Source organism: Thunnus thynnus, chromosome 19, assembly GCF_963924715.1.
Source record: "Thunnus thynnus chromosome 19, fThuThy2.1, whole genome shotgun sequence".
In the NCBI taxonomy this organism is placed as follows: domain Eukaryota; kingdom Metazoa; phylum Chordata; class Actinopteri; order Scombriformes; family Scombridae; genus Thunnus; species Thunnus thynnus.
This window is the reverse complement of record NC_089535.1, coordinates 5,659,477-5,680,286: the sequence shown is the minus strand read 5'-3', so window position 1 is coordinate 5,680,286 and position 20,810 is coordinate 5,659,477. Positions and strand designations below refer to the sequence as shown.

Sequence of the window (20,810 nt, the reverse complement as noted above, 5' to 3'; positions counted from 1 at the left end):
AGAAGTCGATGTGTTTCTCCTTCTGAGCTGAAATGTTGGCTTTTCTTTTGGACGTGAATCTCCACTCCAACCCTGCAAACAGTTGGCTAGCTGGTTTGTTTACAACACAAAGAGCTGACTGTGAACAAGCAAGAAGCTCTCTAATGGTAAAAATGATGATAATTTATCACAGAATAGCTTACATGTTGCTGCAGGACCATTTCTCCTTCCAAGATAACCCTTTTTTAGACAGATTTACACACTTACATCTATGCAGTAGTCACTTTATTTTTGAGCTTTCGGTCTAGTGTGCAGAAATCTATCTCATCAAGTTTGGACTCATTGATTACAAGGACTCAGCCGGGTGGAGCGCCGGTCATCCATGCAAAGTAATTGATCATAATTAGCATCCGTTACCTAGAAAAAGAACAGACATGTTGTTTAGAACATACAGATGTTAACATTAACTTCAGTATCTAGTATTTATTTAGTGACAGCGTGAAAGTCACGCTGCCAAATAAGTTGCAGTAATGATCCTTTTTTTGTTTTTGTTTTCACATGTAGGACAGTTTGGATAATGATGTTGTCAGATCTTGTGCATCCTTGCCGGAGTGAGATAGAATTTATTAATACATTTACGGACCTCTGATTGGCCTCTTCTGTTTCTCTTAATTCTCTAATCTTCTGCAGCAGTTTCCTCTGATTGTGGAGGATGTTTGTCAGGGAGGAATAATGGGGACTGATGTTTAGGCCTTATGGCTGTTGTTGTACACAACAAAGCCGCAAAAATAACACTTTCATTCGGTCCTCCTCACGCGATCTTTGATATCCTCTTTTAATTCATAGTCGGAATATTTTTGATATGCCGTTACATCAAGGAGGCTGTCGTACGATCGGGGCTTGTTGTTGTAGTTCTGGTGTGAAAGAGGAAAACAAATCTCTCGTTTGACTCGGAAACACTTTTTGATGTCGTCCATTATCATCAGACTTTCCTCCGGCTATGTTTGTAACCACATGTGAACATTTAACTCAAAAATCTAAATATTTATTCATATTCAAACATATTATTTTCCCATTTTTCACTCGTCTCGCCAAGAAATGAAGCTCTGTAGCGGCTTCAGCAAGCTTTTCAGTCATCAGTTCTTCAGGCGGAGGTGTTGCCGACCAATATTTTTACAGATCTTGTCATTTGACTGACTTTCTAGATGTGTGTTTTTGCTGTAAAATATAAATATGAGATCACATTTTTTCGGACTGCTGGAAAAAAACAACTTTAAGTTGGGTGATTGTGCTAGAAAATAAATTTAATACTCTAATAAATATGAACAGGTGAGCTCTGATGTCATAGTGACAGATGAAGCCGTAAGTTCAGCAGATGAATAGAAAAATAATATGATTTAAAGAAGCTTTGCTGTGGCTGAGTGTCATGAAAGTCTTGAGTTGTGTCGCCTAAATCGACAAACTGAAAGAAGCATCTTCAGGTGAAGTTTGGAAACCTTACACCTCCACAACTGTTTGTTTTGTCCGTCTGATAAAAAAAATGTCCTTAGAAAAGATAAAACCAAATCTACGGCATTAGTTTAGTAAAGTTTATGTAAAGTTTGAGGTCTGATTAAAGGATTCAAGGCCCTTAAATCCACCGCATCTCACCACGGTTAAATTAATACTTACTAATGCTTCCTATGAGGACATGAAATTGTGTTTCCCCAAGCTTTGTGAAAAGGAAGAGTATTTAAACTTTAGAATAAAATAAATAAATAGAATATAAAGAATATAAAGAATATAATGTGTAAGGGTTTGGCCTTGATTCTACTTTTAAGACAACAAAATCTAAACATTTTTAAAGCTCCGATAGAGTTTCTGCTCTAATGAATATGTTGTGTGCATCCTTTAGTGCCATAGATTGTTTTGTCTGGCAGTGTGTGTGTGTGTGTGTGTGTGTGTGTGCGGAGGTTGACGTCAGCCCTGCAGAAACACAGTCGGGGTCTCTGTTGTCTGGCGTAAGCACTCAATAGACAAGAAGAAGCCACATCTGAGCAGAGACTCGTCTGTTGTTCGACATCCCTGAATGGGTCCCAGGTGATGCTGCTGCTGCTGCTGCAGGACTGGAGGTTACCATGGTGAGCCCTTCTCACCGTAGCAACAGGTCCAGGAAGTCTGACACCACAGGAGGGGGGGAGGAGGGGAGGGGGGGGGGGGGGGGGGCACAGGGAGGGAGGGAGGGAGGGTGATAGGGCGGTGAGCTGGCTGTTCATGTCTGCTTCCTGTGTTTGTCGATAACGAGGGGTGAAGGAGGTCGCCGCGAGGTCATCGCTGTCATTAACTCGGCCTCCAGCTGCATTTTCCTGCAAGATAAATCTGCGTCTGCTCTGCTGAGTCATAAACAGGCTCAGCGATGCTCAGCTCTGAATACTGTACGCTGCACATACTTTATGCTTAATTTTGACACATGTGAGAATTAAAATAATTATTTAAAGAGACTAAAAAATGGAAGCAGATACGTTAAAGAAGCAGAAAAGCAGCAGAGTTTTCTTCTAGTTTTACATTTAAAGTTTTTTGTTTCAGGTTTGGTTCTGGTGGGTGGAAATAACACTAAATTAAGTGCTCAATCTGTTTTAATTGAAAACAGATGTGAAAGATCTGCTAAGAGAATATTTTGGACTGCTCACAATGTGTGTGTGTGTGTGTGTGTGTGTTTTGGTGCAGTCTGTGTATATTTGCACACCCTTCGAGGCCTCTCACAGAGACCACACACCTCGAAGCGAACAACAGATGGTTGAGCCCGAAGCTGCTGCCACGTCCCTGCTGACAGAAGACAGAAACACTCAACAACCAGACTTTAAGACTAATTTAGCTTAAAGCAGTAAAAACATTCATCGGGAGTGAGAAGATTCCACTTTTCCCACCGTAGTTTCCTTGTTTATGGAGTTTTCTGTGACTTAGTATCATACACAATGGACGGCGTGTCTCCACTTCCTATCCGCTACGCGAAGTGAAGCCAAGATATGCTATCTCGTTTATGTGACGTCATTTGCAACCAGAGTCTGAGCAGTAGAGTCAGGCGGCGGGATGAAGACACGCGGGACCCGCCCTCCTCAAGTTGACTGACAGCCGTCCCGCCAGCGTGAGCAGAGTGAAGCCAGGAGCCGTTAACCAGCAGCCACACAAACGTACATTAGCGTCTTCCATCAGAAACCGCTGCAGCTTGTCTGCATCATCTGGTTTGAGGGCAGCTGTCAATCATGATGTCACAACCCCCCCCTTTTTATAACATCAAATATATAATTAAAAACAAACTTATCAGAAAAATGAACATACATCAGCGTGATAAGAACGACCTAAAATGACAGAAACTTTTTTAGTTCGGCTCATGCGCCGCTGCTCAGCCTGGCAGCCAATTTTTCCCAGTGGCCACTCGCGGTATTGCAGCGAAAAATCCCCATAGACCACCATTGTAAAAGAGACATCTGTAAAACTGTTGACAGGTAAACAACATCAATTATGACTCTTTCTATTATGAACTTTTGATCCATGGAGGTTTTTATGTTTGTAAAACTTTCCTCGAGCCGAGAAAAGCGATTTAAAAAGTCTATGGGCCGAGTGGGAGCTCGTGAGCGGAGCCAGCGGGGGAAACACTACTGCGCATATTCAGTGGGCCGCACAACACGAAAGCAAACCCGGAAGCTAGAAACTTTTTTTTGGCGAATGCACCAGGCGAGCAATTCATATAGGACTGAATGGGCACCATTTTTAGTCTGATATCCAGCTCTTACAATACATCCATGCTCATGTCCCATCCGCTAACATGGAGGGGGCGGGGTTTATGACATATACTGCAACCAATCACAAGGGGGCGATCCAGATGTTTTGACCTCCACTTTCTGTGATCAAGTCATGTCGTCCATCTTTAAATACATTCTGTGGTACAGCAGCCTCACTTCACCTCTTCTTCTTCTCTCACTCGTTTCCACAGAATCTGAAGGTTTTAATCTCTTCGTAGTTTTCAGCCCCTCCTCCTCTCCAGACCGACGGACCGTGTTTCTTTTTGGCGAGGTGTGCTGTACTCTGCGTGTGAACCCTCTTCCTCGAAAAAAAGTCCAGAGAGCAGAGGAGAGAGGAGAGGAGAGGAAGAGGAAGGGAGGCAGGAAAGGATGGAAGTGGAGGCCAGATTACAGGTTCAGGTTCTGTAATTTAACATAAAAAAAAAAAAAAGGACAAAGCCGACCTTTTAGCACTACTGTCTCATTTGTTTCAGCCTTTCACATCGGTCGTGTATGTTGCACACTGTTCGATTTTTTTTTTTTCCTTTTGGTGTCACACTGAGTTTAACGCTTGGCAACATGATGATGTATTACACCAATCTGAGCAGGTCCCTTGTGGTGGTTACAGTTCATGCTGCAACAACAAACCGGGGATTCTTTCAGTCGTCTGTTGGAGAAAGCTGCTCTGGACCAAGATGTCAAGGCAAATTCCTGGGTTTGTTGGGGAGGGGGGGGGTTGGGGGGGTGTGGGGGGCGACGAGAGGCAGACCCAGTAGGTTTGTTTTAAAAAGGGGGAGGGAGAGCGGTGAGAGGAGGAGTAGGGGGAGGGAAGGGAAGTTTGTTAGCGTGCCATAGAGTCATTACTGTAAGGAAAGGAAAGGAGGTATTGCTTAGCTGACTAAATGCCAGTGATCACAGATTAGATTACACAAAATACATCTAAAAATTACTTTTTTAAAACAGAGGAAAAATGCTCTTCTGTCCTGTTGGAGTCAAATAAAAACCACAGGAGCTGATTTGAAAGTATTTAATTCACTTTTTTCCAGTTAATTGTGCTGACTAATTTGGGGTTGATTGCTTCATTCCGTAGAGCCGCAACGATTAACAGATTAGACGGTTGAGAGAAAATTAACCGGCAACAATTTTGATAATCGCTTAGATGTTTCAGTTACTTTTTAAAGCAAAAAATGCCCAAAAATGTGCTGGCTGCAGCTTTTAAAATGTGAGGATTTTATGGTTTTCTTTGTCTACTGTGATGGTTTTGGACTGTTGGTTGGACAGAACAAGAATATTTTGACAATCGATCGAGTCGTTTTAGTCAAAAAATACCAAAAATTTGCTCTTTGTAGCTTCTCGAATGTGAGTATCTGAAGCTTTTCTGTGTCAAACATGACTTAGTTACTTATTTAATCGTCTTCATTCCCTGTGGAACATCAGGCTGGTCCTGTCCTTCGCAGCGTGTTGTCAGATTCGCCGTTTTCAGTTCCGAGGTCACAGTTTGTCCGCCAGGTTGTTTTTGGCCTCCATTGTTTCCTCTTTCCAGATGGAGTCCATCTCAAGGCTGCTTTAGGAATGTGGTCCTGGTCCATTCTGAGGACGTGTCCGAGCCATCGGAGCCGCCGATGTTTAGTTTCCAGCACCACGTTGCGACAGTTTGTGTATTTGTACACATCTTTCTGGCCAGATGCAACATATCTTCCAGAGACATCGATTGAAGAATGCATCGATATTTCTCATGTCACTCTCGATCACTCGCCAGCTTTCTGAGCCGTACAGCAGAACTGATTTAACATTTCTGTTATACATTCAGATCTTTGTTTTTAGGCTGCACTGCTGTCAAACATGACAGTGAACTGAATATCTTTGAATTTTGGACGGTTGATGAGACAAAACAAAACATTTGAAAATGTCTCCAGGAACTTTTAGAAATTCTGACACTTTTCTTACATTTTACATTTTTACAATAATCTCTTAATCGATTATGTAAATAATCGTTAGCTGCAGCCTTAAACATCTGCAATAATTTGCGCTATTTGATTCTTTTCTACCACAAATACTGTATATACACACTATGCGGATGTGTTCACATGCTCTCTGGTGTTGTGTTGTCTCCTGTTGATCTGCTCATGAAGGGAAACGCTGCCTGCATTTGGCTTGTAGGATGTCACTGATACTTTATCTGTTTCACAAATAAACCAGTGAAACATTACATCACATCAACATCACATGCAGTGTGAGTGTTGTAGTAACACTTTGCTGCTGCTCAGAGTCACAACATGTAGAGAGTCATCTTTTTCATTGGTGACGCTGAGAAGTCGGACAAAATCTGTTTGAAAGTGAAAGGCTCAAAGACGTGTTTTTGTGGCCGTTGAGAAGACAAAGATGTCTGTTTAGTGGTGAATATTAATTAATATGCAGTATGTAATTAAATAAACAGTACAGAAAGGAAAAAGCTGAAGTGTAGAAACATACTGAATGCAGTTTAGGAAACTGAAAACCAGTTGTGTTATGAATAAAACTGGCAACTATTAATGAATTAAACTCAGTTTCACATCTTAAAGCAGCTATATTAAACATTTTTTTTATAATAACTATGTCTGAGCTGACAGCGTGTTGGTCGTGGCTCGGCTGCAGCTTTCCTGTTTTGGTTCACTCTCAGCGCTCTCATAGTGTCGTTTTCAGTCGCAGCAGGCAGCTGTTTTCAGAGAAAAAGCTCTAAAAAGCTGCTATACACTACCTGCTCACAGTTAGCTGTAGACTAGCTGGTGAACATAGTGGAGCATTTAGCAGCTAAAGAGCCAGATATTTCCCTTTGGTGGAGTTGGTGGAGAACAAAAACAGAGCTAAAAGAGAGTAAATATTGGACTTACATTCATCAGGTAGACAGAAACACGACTCCACATGAATGATAATGTCGCTCCGTAACTGCTGGATGTGGAAATAAGTTCAATCAGGAGAAACAAGTGAATGAAGCTACTTGTTTATTGAACAGATGATATTGATAATTGATTGGTTCTTAGACTCGACAGGGAGGTTTTATAATCGAGGACACTGGTGGAGGCGACTGATGACGTCAATGAGACTAAAAAGGCTGATGAAGTGATGAATCTGTGAAGACTGGGTGGTGATGTGGAGCATAATGGCAGCATGGAAGGCAGAGAGGGAGAAAACATATTTAAAAAGACAGCTGCAAAGTGATCGGCTGACAATGTAGTTGTGTCGCTGCGCTATTGGATAGATGCGACCAGCTGATCACTCAGCTGACAGCCTCGGATAATGACAGCAAAGGAAATCATGAATGAGCATGCGTGAGAAATAAAATGGTAGTCTTCCAGTCTGAACTTAAACTCAACTTAAAAGATGATGATCACAAATTGTTTCCGCTTCGGACAAGTGGACAAAAAAATCAGTTATTGCAGGTTTAAAGGAATAGTTTGTGGGAAATGTGCTTATTTACTTTTTTCCAGAGTTAGATGAGAAGATGCTAAATATGAAGCTACAGCCAGGAGATGGTTAGCTTAGCTTATATTAGCATAAAGACGTAGCTCATAGTGACAACAAGACTCCAGGAGGTCACAAGAAATAGTGTGGCACATAACCCCTTAGCTCGGACAGAGCCAGACTAGCTGGTTTCCCCTGTTTCCAGTCTTTTGCTAAGCTAAGCTAACTGGCTGCTGGTTGTAGCTTTATATTTATTGTACAGACATGAGAGTGGTATCGATTATGTCATCTAACTCTCGGCAGGTAAATGAAGATAGAAATTTCCCAAAACATAAAACATTTAAAAACATGTTATATACAGGTTTGACAAAAAAATGTGTTCATACAAGACCCCGTCAGTAATAGTAAGAAACTGATTGGGGAAGAAAAGGTGACGTTTGCAATCATAACACTCATAGTGCACCAGTGCTCCTCAGTGTTATGCAGTGAAACATGTTGGTTGTGTTGTTGAGGTGAAGGTGAATGTTGCTCATTTTGCTTATTTCTAACAGTTGCCGTTATTAAGAATTAAAGTATCGTGAACGAACGTCCACAGTGAAGTTAAAGAGCAGCTTGTGTTTTTTCTTTTCCGTCTCAATACAACACTCACATGTGAACAAGTTGCTGTAATCATTCCATGAAGTGACCGTCAACACAGTTTCAATATAACCGTGAGATGTATTCTGTGTGAAAATGCATTTTAAAGTCCAGTTGCAATGTTTATATTAGCATGTTAGTATTGTATGAACTTATCTTTAAATGTTTGATGCTAAACTACACAGATTAGAGCACATTTTATGTAATATACTAAACCAGAAACCCCATGAAAACACTTACAAGGCTCTTTTTAGATCAGCAGGGACATCATGTCTCTGTTCCCTTCATTTACTTTGGTTTACATATTTTTGTGCAAACCAATATTTTTCATTTTTCTGTCCTCCTTAACTTTTTTTCCCCTCCAGGCAGCTTCGGACATTAAAGTTCAATCTCTGCTTGTGCTATGACACAGAAAAACATTATGAAAACGTCAAAGTAGTGTGCATAAGTTGTTTTCCGGCTGAACCGTTTGTTGTTGTTTGTGTTGCAGCGGCGCTCCAGAGGAACGCGAGGTCAGCAGCTCCTCACGTCTCTTCAAACGGCAGCAGAAACGGACAGTCCGTGTCTCTGGATGGAGTCGGTTTCTCAGAGGGAGACCTTCTTCTTCAGGTACAGGAAACGCTGTGTTTGTTTGTCAGTGTGCATGTGTGTCGTTTTTATCTGTATTATCCTCACATGCTGTATCGCTGTTATCTCTGCAGGCGCTGAATGGTTTCGTGTTGGTCGTGACGACTGACGGCATGATCTTCTACACGTCCTCGACGATCCAGGACTTCCTGGGATACCAGCAGGTAACACTGTGACGCCAAACATATGGTGTAAATATCTTACTGCGTACTATTCTGAGAGGAAGTCAAGATAAAATGTGAACTCATCCCTTCCTCTCTTCCTCCGTCGTCAGTCCGATGTGGTCCATCAGAGTGTGTATGACCTCGTTCACATGGACGACAGAGAGATGTTCAAATGTCAGCTTCACTTTGCCCTCAACCCCAGTGAGACCAACTCAGACAGGAGAGCAGAAGGTATTATTCTATTGATCGATATCTGCTTATAAAGGACTAGTTCATAATTTTAAGTCTGTCTTAAAACATCAGTCAGGTGTCCAAATGAACATTGAAAACTGTTTTTCTTGCTGTAATCATTCCTCCTGTTCATACTGACCAAGTGATAGAAGACAAAATCCACAGTCCTCCTTCTGTACAAAAATGTATTTAAAAGTTTATCTGAAGCTAATATGAAGCTTCAGCGTCCAAATGAGTCAAATGAAGTAGATATCTTTCAACGTTACAGTCTTTTTAGTGCCAAAGTTCCTCTTTTTGTTACTATACTTCCACCTGCAGCTCAACGGGGAAACACAAAGAGGGAATCTGATGCTAAAAAGACTGTAAATGTGTCAGATATCCACTTGATATGACTAACTCAGACTGCTGAAGACTCATATAAGCTTCACATCAACTTTTAAATGTATTTTTGCACAAACCAATTGCTAATCAATTGGCACGAAACCAGGGGACGTAACCATCATGTATAATCTTATTTAGAGACTGTCAGAATACCAGATGCTGATGAACCCAGAAGGCAGATGTTTTAATATAGAAACATGTTGTTTCTCGGCAGATATGCAGTCTAGCATTAAAGCTGCGAGCAGCTCTGAGAGTCTCTTGCCTCAGTACATCCCTCCAGAGAACTCCTCTTTCCTGGAAAGAAATTTCTGCTGCCGCCTTCGCTGCCTCCTGGACAACACCTCCGGATTCATGGTAAATCAAAGGATTTGTTCAACAAGATTAAGAGTCTACAGTATCTGTACGGTTTATTGGGAAGAGGGTTTGCACATACAAGGATTTGGCAAATTCGGAAGATATACATTTACAATAAAAATATTACATTGTAAAATATATTCTAAACTGAAAAGAGCTGTTAGAGTTTAAAATGAAGAGAATGGGATGTTTTTTATTTGTTTGTTTATTTAACAGTTAGACAAGAGGCTATTTTCCATCTGTAGTCCCTGGACAGATGTTACAGACTCTCCCTAAAAACAGAATATGAAATTACTGAGATCTTTTATAAGCATGTAGAACAATTAATAAAATGAAGAAAGAAGAACATATATAATATTAATAAAAAAAACATCATTCAGGACATCTTTAAAACATGATACAAGATATGCAAGACAATAAATACATGAAGATATTAATGTTAATAGAAAAGTAGATTGAATAAAACCACAGTGAGCTGCGTTGTTAGACACTAACTAGAACATGCAAAGCAGAAGCACAGATACAAAAAGCATGCACAGTTTATGTAAAATACATAAATTAGTCTGACACAATAAAAGCAAAAACCACAATAAGACATGCATGCTGGTACATGGAGGCGGTAGCGAGATAGCGAGATAGCGACAGGTGACGGTAGACAGCGAGGGAAGTTCAGCACAGACAGACTGAGGACAGCAAGGTCAGGAAAGAGCCGAGTGAAATGTTTAAAATCGGGGGTTTTATTTGTCTCCAGCTCTGGACACAGGTTCGGGAAATCCCCTTGAGCCTGTCGCTGTAATATCCATGATTTCACCCATTTAATGCAGTTTCTCCTTATTTTTCCTCTCCGCCTCTTCCTTTCTTCTTCCACAAGCAAAAGACCAAGGGCTGACAATGCCAGTGCCGTTTGCAACTTATCAGACATTTTAGTAGCTAAACAAAACAATCTGCAGCGAGCGGGAGTGGTGTGAAAATGCTAGGCAACCGCTACTTTGTTTCTGATGGATTCCTACGTCTTCTGGTTTCCTTTTTTGAGTTCACGCAGGCGCAGGACGTATGTGCTAGTTGGCCGTCGGATGTAGTCTCTGTAGTGTGTTCAAATGCAACTGACACAGGGCGGCGTGAGGCGACGTGACTTTGATGTCGGTTTGGTGTGTCACTTGCTTAAGTCTTAGTGCTGACAGAGCTGAGTACTAATTAACCATTTCTTTAAATGAGCTCTAAATGAACTATACGTGTCCTGTTCTCTAACAGAGAATGAAGACTGACTGAAAGTACTTTTTTTTCTGAGTGGGATGATGCAGTTGTCCTTATATTGACAAACTGTCTGAGCGGAGGAGAGGCCAAACCATATATAATCTTATACATAAGACAAACATCTACATATTTAATAAAGTTTGCACGTACACTCACTGAGCACTTTATTAGGAACAGCTGTGCAATCTAATGCAGTCCAATACAACAACTCTGCCATGAAATCTACTCTTATTAAGCTTATACATTTTCAGTTATTGATGACATTGCCAGAAAGGTGATAATTCTACTTTATGTTCATTATATTGTATGTTTTATATTGATGTGTTCCTAATATTTTGTCCCCTCATGTATGTTTAATAGGAACACTTCATCCTGACGGGGACCAAATTTCATGACAATCTATATAATATAGTTTTTGGGATATTTCAGTTTGGACGTTTGCTGGCTTAACTAAAACTCCCACTCACACATAGAAGGATGTCATCATCATATTTATGAATGCACCTACCTGCCTAAACGTAACCGTGTCTCCTCCTCTGCTCCAGGCTCTAAACTTCAGCGGGCGTCTGAAGTACCTGCATTTGCAGGAGAATCCAGGAGCTGATGGTACCGTGGCTCCTCCACAGCTGGCTCTGTTCACCATCGCCACTCCTGTGCAGCCTCCTTCGGTCATGGAGATCCGAACCAAGACCCTGATCTTCCAGACTAAACACAGAATGGACTTCGCTCCCATGGGCATAGACACCAGGTAGGGCTTCGCATTTCTTTCTAGACTGGTGATGCGTTCACTGTCAGTGAGTCAAAAATGGGTTGGAACTATATAAACATGTAAATTACCCTCCTGTTACATTATTCCCTTGTGTTTCTTCTTTAATTTTCAGAGGGAAGCTGGTTTTGGGTTATTCAGAGATGGAGTTGGTCACAACAGGATCTGGCTACCAGTTCATCCACGCTGCTGACATGATGTACTGCGCTGACAACCACCTCAGGAGTGAGTTATCCGACAAGTGTAGTTTTTTTTGTGTCAATTATACACTTGTTCTTAATTTTACCGCGGTCGATGAAGTTTTCTGACGTCAGCCTGTTCTGTCCCGCAGTGATGAAGACCGGAGACAGCGGCTTCACCTTCTTCAGGCTTCTGACCAAAACGGGACACTGGTTGTGGGTTCAGGCCTCCGCCAGGATCGTCTTCAAGGGAGGGAGACCAGACTTCATCATCGCTCGCCAGAAAGCCCTCACGTAAGCGTCGGCTTCTCATCTTAAACTCCTCCTCCGCTCAAAAATGTGTTTTCACCTTAAATCTCAGTTTAACACGTGAAACCTACGAGCAGGATTTGTGACATCACGTCTAGTTCGGAGCCAATCGTGGTCCAGTATTCAACTTATACACGAGTGTGATGTGGAAACTTGAAGCCTCCGGCGCACAAACACTGACAATGAACTTTACAGTGAAGGAGGAGACATCTTGTGTGCAGCTGTTAAACTTCTAATTTTAAGAATTTTTATCAGTTAGCTGAACTATTTTGTTATATTTCCCCAAAGCCCATTGAGTTCAAGTGTCATAATTCATTCAATCAGCATTTAAAAAACCCAAAAATATTCACTTTACTGTGATACCAGAAAAATAAACATCAATAGTTATATTTGAGATGCTGGAACCAGTGAATGTTTTGGCATTTTGGCTTGAAAAGTAACTAAAACAATCAATCAATAATGAAAATAGATGTTTCAGATTAATTTTCTGTCGACAAATCATTGCAGCTCTACATCATAGTATATACTCGACAGAAGGAAAGTATTATGGCTTTTTTGTGGAGAAACAAAGTGTTATTCCAAGCAGAGTGTCTTTATATATGTTAAAACATATCTGGAGGGGATCTAAAGCTCGATCTGTTCATGTATTGAAGCATTTTTAAACTCTCTTACATGTTACATTTTGACATTTTGCCATAATTGTAGTTTTCAAAAATTTTGTCAAATTTTTGGAAACATCATAGCACAAAAACCAGAGTCACAAATAATTTATCCAGAGGAAGATTCACCTGTTGTAGTAGCATCATACAACCAAGAGATAATAAGCAACATGTAATAAAAGCAACATAAACAGAAAACTAAATCTAAGTAAACAAAAACAAAATTCAAGCAGCAAACGACTAAAAGTGATGAAGCTGTTAGTGTCGATGATGGTCAGATGACTGGATGTAACATCTAGGTATTAACAGTAAATACAAGATGAATAGATGAGTTTAAAAGAAAAGATAAATAGATCAACCTGAAAGATGAGAAAAATGTGCAGATTGACAAAAAAAAGTTAAAAAAAAAAGTGAGATATGGACATTTTATTATGTTTTATATGCTGCAGATTTTAGATTTTTATCTTTTTTTTAATCTTTTTTGCTCGTTTCTGCCATGTTGATTTCATTTCTGTATCTTTGTTTTTATTGTAAGTTTAGTATAAAGCACTTAAATGTGCTACAACTACTTTTTATTATTACTATACGTTACATTTTTTTATTTAAATGGCGTCTAATTCCCACCGTTGGTTGTCTACATTTCCCCACAGAAATGAGGAAGGAGAAGAACACCTGCGCCAGAGGAGACAGCAGCTCCCCTTCAACCTCACCACAGGTGAAGGTGTCCTCTATGACTTCTCTCTGGATGCCTTCTCCATCCCCGGTCCTCCTGGTCCCAGTTCTCTGGACACCACGGAGCCCACAACGGAGAGACCTCTGGACCCCACCTCTCTCCTGGGATCCCTACGCCGGCAGGACCACTCTCTTTACACCCAGCCGCAGACAACCAGCCCCCAGCTGCCGATCTTCTCCCAAACAGAGGACCCTGATTTCGACCAGCAGCTCTTTGAGCAAGCCTTCCTGGACAGCCATGCTCTGCTGAGCGTGCCGGGCCAGCTCCAGGCTTCGCAGAAGAGGTCCAGCATGGGCGACCTCACGTCACAAGCCATGATTGACTCGCTGGAGGAGATCTTGGGAGATATTGGGGATGGAGGGATAGAGGGCCTCGAGGTGGAGGAGACGGAGCAGAGGGACTGGGAGAACACTCTCGCCAGGATGAATAAAGAAAGAGAAGACGCTTCGAGGGAGCTGAATCACATCCTGGCCAACGACGTGTTCTCGTACGTGGAGGAGGCTCTGAGGAGAGAGACAGGTGGGTATGTGCAGGGTTCGGATCAGAACGGGCCTCACGTCGCTGAAACTCAGATTCAAGAGCAGCATCCCGCGTCTGCGTTTTCAAACCACGAGCATCAGAGGCAGAAAACGACGGACAGGAAATCTAACGGGAGCGGATTCGCACAGCAGACTCATTCAGCTGGACTGAAAGGTGTTTCCGAAGTCGCGTCTCACAGGGCGACGCCCACACAGTGTCGTAACGCACAGCAGGGACTCACCTCTCCGCTGTGGCCTCCAAACAGCAGCGGCGCTCACCACCGTGGCACCCAAATGACTTCTACACAATCCTGCCGCTCTGCTCATTCACAGCCTGAAGCGACAGATCAGTCATGGCCGCCGTTTACACAAAACTCCCACTACCAGAGTGCACAATATACGCTAAACCACACAGCAGCTTCACAGCAGACTCACGCAGATCCGCAGTCTTCTGGTGTGGCCGCGTGGCAACAACAACAGCAGCAGCAGCAGCTGCCGCAAAGTTTTCACCATCACACACTCACACATTCCTCACACACGCCAGGCGGTGTGAACTCAGCAGCTCAGTCCTTCCAGCGCAGCCCACAAATGCAGCGATTATCCGGCAGCTGCATGTTTGAAAAAAGAGACGGTCACATACCGAACCCCGCTACTGTCCCTCCTCCCCGACGAAACAGTCCGCTCCTGGGACCCGCAGGCTCCAGAGGATGCGTGCATGTTGCAGGGCCAAACACAAACTCTCCCTTCATCGGAGGCATCTGGCCTGCTGCTCCTAACCAGGGCGGCGTGATGCAGTCGTCCGGTCCCAAAACTCACATGGCCGCCTGTACAGATGTGGGCAACATCAGTCTGGGTCATCTGAGCGGAGACGACTCAAATTATCCTCCTGAAAATGGATCGATACAGTCGTCGTTCTTCTGTTGGAGCGGTGAAGCTCAGGTAAGACATGACTGCAGTTAGAAACAATCACGTTTTAAGTATTTTGAGGTCATTTGGGGGGAAAAAAAGGAACTGAATGTCTGTCCAACGATTGAGCATGTAATCATTAACTCAGGCCTGGCTCAGATTACAGGATTACTCAAACAAGTACTTCCCAAATCTTTGTTCACATGGTTCTGATTTGTCTTGGAAAAACCGTTATTTATGAGGGGGGGACCCAAAAATTCCTGCAAGCCATCGATAGCGCTGGAGTAGGGCGTTGTTGTTGGATTTGCCGCTAGGTACCGTCTTCCTGCGGCTCGGTGAAACTAACACTGGGACTGAAAACGACAAGATTCACCACCATGGAAGAAAACCAGGAAGAAACGTAGGGGTCTTGCAGACTTACACAACACACCCACTTTACTATACAACACACCCTCCTGTTATTCTTACCCTAACCATCTCACTCCACATGCCTAAACCTAACCAAGTGGGTGTGTCAGGTAATAAACTGGTAGACAGAAAGACCTACTCAGGTGGCTCTGGATAAGGCAACAAAAAAAGGAAGTGGTTTAGAAAAGGTGCTACTGAAAGATTTATGACAGTTTTTCAGTAATTCCAGGATTTTTTGGGTCCCCGTTCATATGCAACACAATAATAAAAACTTAATTCATTCAGAATCCTTAATTGTTGCAGTTGGGAACCACATATCACTCCATAGTTGCTGAATTTATCCGACATTGACTCAGGTTACAACAGTAAAATTGATCCACGGTGGTGAATCTTCTCCCAATTTTAGTTTCAACAAGCTGCAGTCAGACGCTACCCAGCAGCAAATCCAATAGCTACACCCTACTGCTGTGCTATCAATGGCTTCTGGGTATTTTTGGGTCCCCCCCACATACGATACACCCAGCTTTTATGGTCTTACAAGACAACAGAGTCATATAAGCCAGATCCAGAATGCTGTGTGTACATTTTTTAAACAACCCAAAAAAAAGTCTAAAACTAAAGAAAACCATTTTGAATAATTGTCAGATTTTCAGACCTAAATGTTTACAACAAAATTCATAAATTACTGACAAATCTTGACATTGTTTGCTCTGACAGTCACTATTTCTGACCTTCAACCATGAGCTGTTGGTGATTTTGATATTTATCACTTTTTTGTTTCTGGTTGATTTGGTCAAACAGTATTAAAAATGTTCGGTACAAAAAAAGGAATTAATCTTTAAGGCCGATTTTACACATCAGCGTGTGGTTCCAGGTGTTGGGGAGTACTACTGCATGTGTGTAAAAAGTTATATAAAGTATTTTGTGTCTCCAGAGGGAGCTGCTGTAAACTCCCTCAAGTGATGTCACTTGAGTCAGCGTGATGTCACTTGAGTCAGCGTGATGTCACTTGAGTCAGCGTCAGTGGGGCTGAAGACTACAAATTTGAACATTAAACAGATCTGAGGGTGTGGAGTTAGAAAGGAGTGAAGTTAGCAGACCTCTGTTGCTCCAGGCTACATTAGCATCTACTAGCATAACACACCTGAATCTCTGACCGAGCTGCTGTTGGTTGAGTTGCATTGTGGGTAATGTAGGCGGCAGGTTTTGACAAGGAAGAAGAATGCGTGGAATATCTCTGATTTTACTGTAGCAATTTTGATCTTTTCTTTAAACTCCGTCCGTCATGAGTCCAACGTGTTATCGTTTAACGCATCCACTTATATAAAGATCCAGATTTTAAATTATACATAACAGGTTTGAAGTTATTATAGTTCAAGTTTATTATAGTTCCAGCCCAGATTTCTCCTCCTTAGATGACTACAGTCAAAAACTGGCCTAACTTCCCACATTTGAGCCTGACCAAACACTTCTCTTTTATAATAATAATAAAGTTTATTTATAAAGCCCTTATCAACACCAGCAATTACAAAGTGCTTTACAGGGCAGTCAAGACACACACACATCCTCACATATATGACATTAAAAACAAACATTAGTAAAAAAAAATAAATAAATATTATAAGAAAGTTTTATAATAAAAGTGAGTTTCCAGAAGAATTTAATTTGCAAGTCTGAGACTTTCTTTTCAGCGTAACGATCAGATAATCACAGCTTTTCTCTTCTTTTCTTCCACAGATCCCCAAAGTTCCCCTGAACGGCGTTATCGACCCGTTCGTCTTCCCCTCCCTTCCTACTGGGAGCATCAACCTTTCCCAAAACGCCGGCCCGTAGCCGCGCTCGGATTCTGGACTGACTGAAGCACTTCTGAGATTATTCCTCCGGATCTGCCTCCACACAAACAATATCCAAGGATCATTATATTTTATACATGTAGCGTCTGCTGTGGCTCACCGAGAATTATTAACCTTCTCATTTCAAACAAAAAAAAAAAGTCTTTACAGTCTTTTGCTGATAACACAGGTTTAAATCTTCAAATATTTATCAAGCAACCTTTTCCAATAATTAGCTTTTAACACATTTACATATATATATATATATGCTGCAAGTAACCGACGATGTTGAAGTATCCTGTCGGCAGAACGGAGGAAGCTGGAAACAACAGGATTTATTGCACGTAGAGAAATCTTGACTTCAGTTCTCCTGTATCACATAAACTGTGAGGAATAAATTAAATGTACAACTACTCTTCATTTAAAGACATTTCATATCAGTTTAACTCTTCCTGTGAATCTATCTGTGAAACACTTTCTCAACTTCTTACAAGTATCTCTGCTTCTTTTAATATCCATTTATATCCAGTTTATGTGCAGTTTATATCAGTGTGTTCTTTGAGTGGCATTTAGAGGATACATCTAGAGCTGCAACTAACGATTATTAATCGATTAGTCGTTTGGTCTATAAAATAACTTAAAGATATTTAGTTTATTATCATAGAAAATCAAACAAACCAGAAAATATTCACATTTGAGAAGCTGGAATCAGAGAATTTAGGTTTTTTTTCCTAAAAAAAGGACTCAAAACAATTAATCTATTGTCAAAATAGTCGCCGATCAATTTTCTGTTGATCAACTAATCGATTAATCGTCTATACACATCAAGCCATGGACTCAGTAGTATCATTCAGTCATGTATTTAGCTTTAAAAGCAAAGCAAATGTTTGCTGTTTAGTGTTTGATCAAAGTAAACACAGCTTCTTCTTCTTTCTTCTTCTTCATCTTCTTCTTCTTCTTCTTCTTCTTCTTCTTCTTCTTCTTCTTCTTCTTCTTCTCCTCCTCCTCCTCCTCCTCCTCCTCCTCCTCCTCCTCTTCCTCCTCCTCCTCCTCCTCCTTCTTCTTCTTCTTCCTCTGAACCCAACCAAAGGGAGTTTGTTGTTTTCAGCTTTAATCAGGTTGGTTTTGTTTTTGTCTCCAAAGACGTTTGGATATATTCAGCTGTGAAACTAAAGAGACTGAAATGTAGGAACTAATCTTTTCCCAAACTTTGTTGGAAAGAACTGTGAGCCAGATGTTCCACATCTGACCATTTCAGAGTTATAGTTACATTTAGACTTGCCAATTATCTGGCAATCAATTTTCAACGAACTACAACTTAGTTTTGTATTGATTAAGCATGTTTGACATGAAACGCACACGATACAGTATTAAAATACTGTAATAAAAGATTCTACTTGAGCATTTTTTCCCTCCCTCACTACCCACCATTGATGTGTCCTTGAACAAAGGCAAACAACACTAAATTATCTAACACAAACATTCTGTAGATAAGTTTGAATAAAGTTTAGAGATCAGCTTTACTGCTAACAGAAAACTGAGACGGTTTTTGCCAATATGGACTGAAATAAGTTCAAAATGATACACAGCATTAACACTCACATCATAATACATTTTGTGAAATACTTAACTTTAAGTCCCCCTATTTAGCATTAATAAGCAGTATATAAGCACTTAATAAAATAAACTGTTTATAACAGACTATAATGTGGCTATAAGCAGATATAAGGACATTTTTTGTCAGTGTATACAGGTGCTTTTAAGTGTTTGTAACTGGGATATAATAAATGATTATTACACAATATAGCACAGCTGTAATCATATTTAATGATATATGATTACATGCATGAACAAATCATTGCAGTGTTATAAAACATTAACTGTTTACACACAGTCATGTTGAAATGTTGAATACTTTAAGTCCCCTTATTTAGCTTTTATAATCATTTATAATAAAAAGTTAATAAATGGTTTATAACACACTATAATGTTGTTATAAGCAGATATAAGTGTTTATTTACGTATTTTTCAACAACTCTATAATCCTCTTGTGGACACCCATAAATTAAAAGGTTACTAATGAACGACAATATAGTTGAATACAGTTGTAATAATATAAAATACGTTGTAATTCTTACAAATACTGAACATTAATAAACACTTAAAATGTCATTATAACTACATTATATTTATACAGTAAATATTAAATGTTTGTATAGTGCTTATAAATACGTAATAGGTGGACTTAGAGTAAAGTTCATTCTTGACCTAAGATATGGTAATTTCATTTAAAAAAAAAAAAATTAACTCAAGGTCTACTTACCAGATTTCTCTCGGGTGCTTTCAGCCACATCTCATGACCTTCATCAGCAGATGAAGTTTGCTCAGTTTTCATGGACAGTGACAAAAGCGTCTAAATAAATAAATAAATACAATATAGTAATTTAACAATAATTCGTAATTTATGAATACTTAATATTTTTATACAGCTGTTTTAAATTATATTGTCAATCCTACATTATTTTGTTTATATATTATATGTAGTTATAGTTGTTGACAAATACATCGATAAACACTTAAAAATGTCCATATATTTGCTTACAACTACAGTGTAGCTTGTTATAAACCATTTATTAATTGTTAATATGCCTGCTAAATGCTAAATTACAGTGTATTTCAGTTTAACAGTGAATCATCAACTCATGGTGTTTATGAGAATTAATGAACTCATGGCACTCATAAGATAACATTTCAACAAGTATAATTTCATTATTTCAGAGGGCTTTGTAATGTTTTGACCTCTACACACGGATATGGGAGAGATGGCAGCTCTAATGCTCACTGTGAATGGATCTAAACTGGGGGGGGTGTGATTCAGAACTGTGTAAACAAACTGCACACTATATAAATCATGTATCCATCTCAGCTTGCATCAAAGAAAAAAAACTTGTTTGTCTTGTCAAATCTGATCATATTCAGGAAGTAAGATGCTCTACATTTATGCATTTTTGCCTGTAGCACATATTGTATTATTCTGCTTCTGTAATTATCGGTCCTGTTACACTCTGTAGCTGCTTTGTGCTCTTTGTGTACAAGATAAAAACCGTTGGGGGACAAGTCTAATTTATGTTGCCATTAAAAGAGTTGTAACCCCCGCCGTTAGCCTCGTGTATTATTCCCTATGCCACACATGAAGTGTTATCTCCACAGTTCATGTAAGGACACTGTCCTGATTGTATTCAAACAGCGTCATCAGCTGACATTATAACACCAGGATGCAGAGCAGGTATCAGGCTAAACCCATTGTGATCATGTGGTCTGTGTGGATCCATCCAGCGGCTCCAGTGCCAACTTGTATTGTTATCTGTGGCGTATCTGTGGGCATGATGGCACATATAATGTTTTTGTTCCAGCCTTCCTGCTCCCATATCATCCCTCCTCTGAGATATGTGCTCCCACAAGACATTATGTAACCGCCAGCAGACTCCCTCCTCTTGTCTGCCCTCACGCTGCATGTTCCCCCCGAAGTCTCTGCAGTCTCCTCTGGGCAGGATTGTGTCTGCGCACTTCATTGGGTAGATATAACCTCATAGGGAACACACTGTAATAAAAATGTAAGTGATAGGAGGGTAAAATCCACCGTCCTTCTGTGTAAAAATGCATTTAAAAGTT

At 40.6% G+C, this 20,810-nt stretch overlaps 1 protein-coding gene across 1 annotated transcript in view; it reads left to right on the top strand.

The window, feature by feature from the left end:
• Positions 1-19,568, top strand: part of LOC137171055 (aryl hydrocarbon receptor-like) — a 36,020-nt gene extending 16,452 nt beyond the window's left edge. Inside the window, exons 3-11 of the mRNA XM_067574789.1 lie at positions 8,308-8,426; positions 8,519-8,608; positions 8,719-8,839; positions 9,435-9,574; positions 11,374-11,576; positions 11,710-11,819; positions 11,926-12,067; positions 13,392-14,931; positions 17,044-19,568. Coding sequence (XP_067430890.1) covers positions 8,308-8,426; positions 8,519-8,608; positions 8,719-8,839; positions 9,435-9,574; positions 11,374-11,576; positions 11,710-11,819; positions 11,926-12,067; positions 13,392-14,931; positions 17,044-17,139 — 2,561 coding nt within the window. The 3' untranslated portion in view covers positions 17,140-19,568. The remainder of the gene's footprint in view (positions 1-8,307; positions 8,427-8,518; positions 8,609-8,718; positions 8,840-9,434; positions 9,575-11,373; positions 11,577-11,709; positions 11,820-11,925; positions 12,068-13,391; positions 14,932-17,043) is intronic.
• The last annotated feature ends 1,242 nt before the right edge of the window (positions 19,569-20,810 follow it).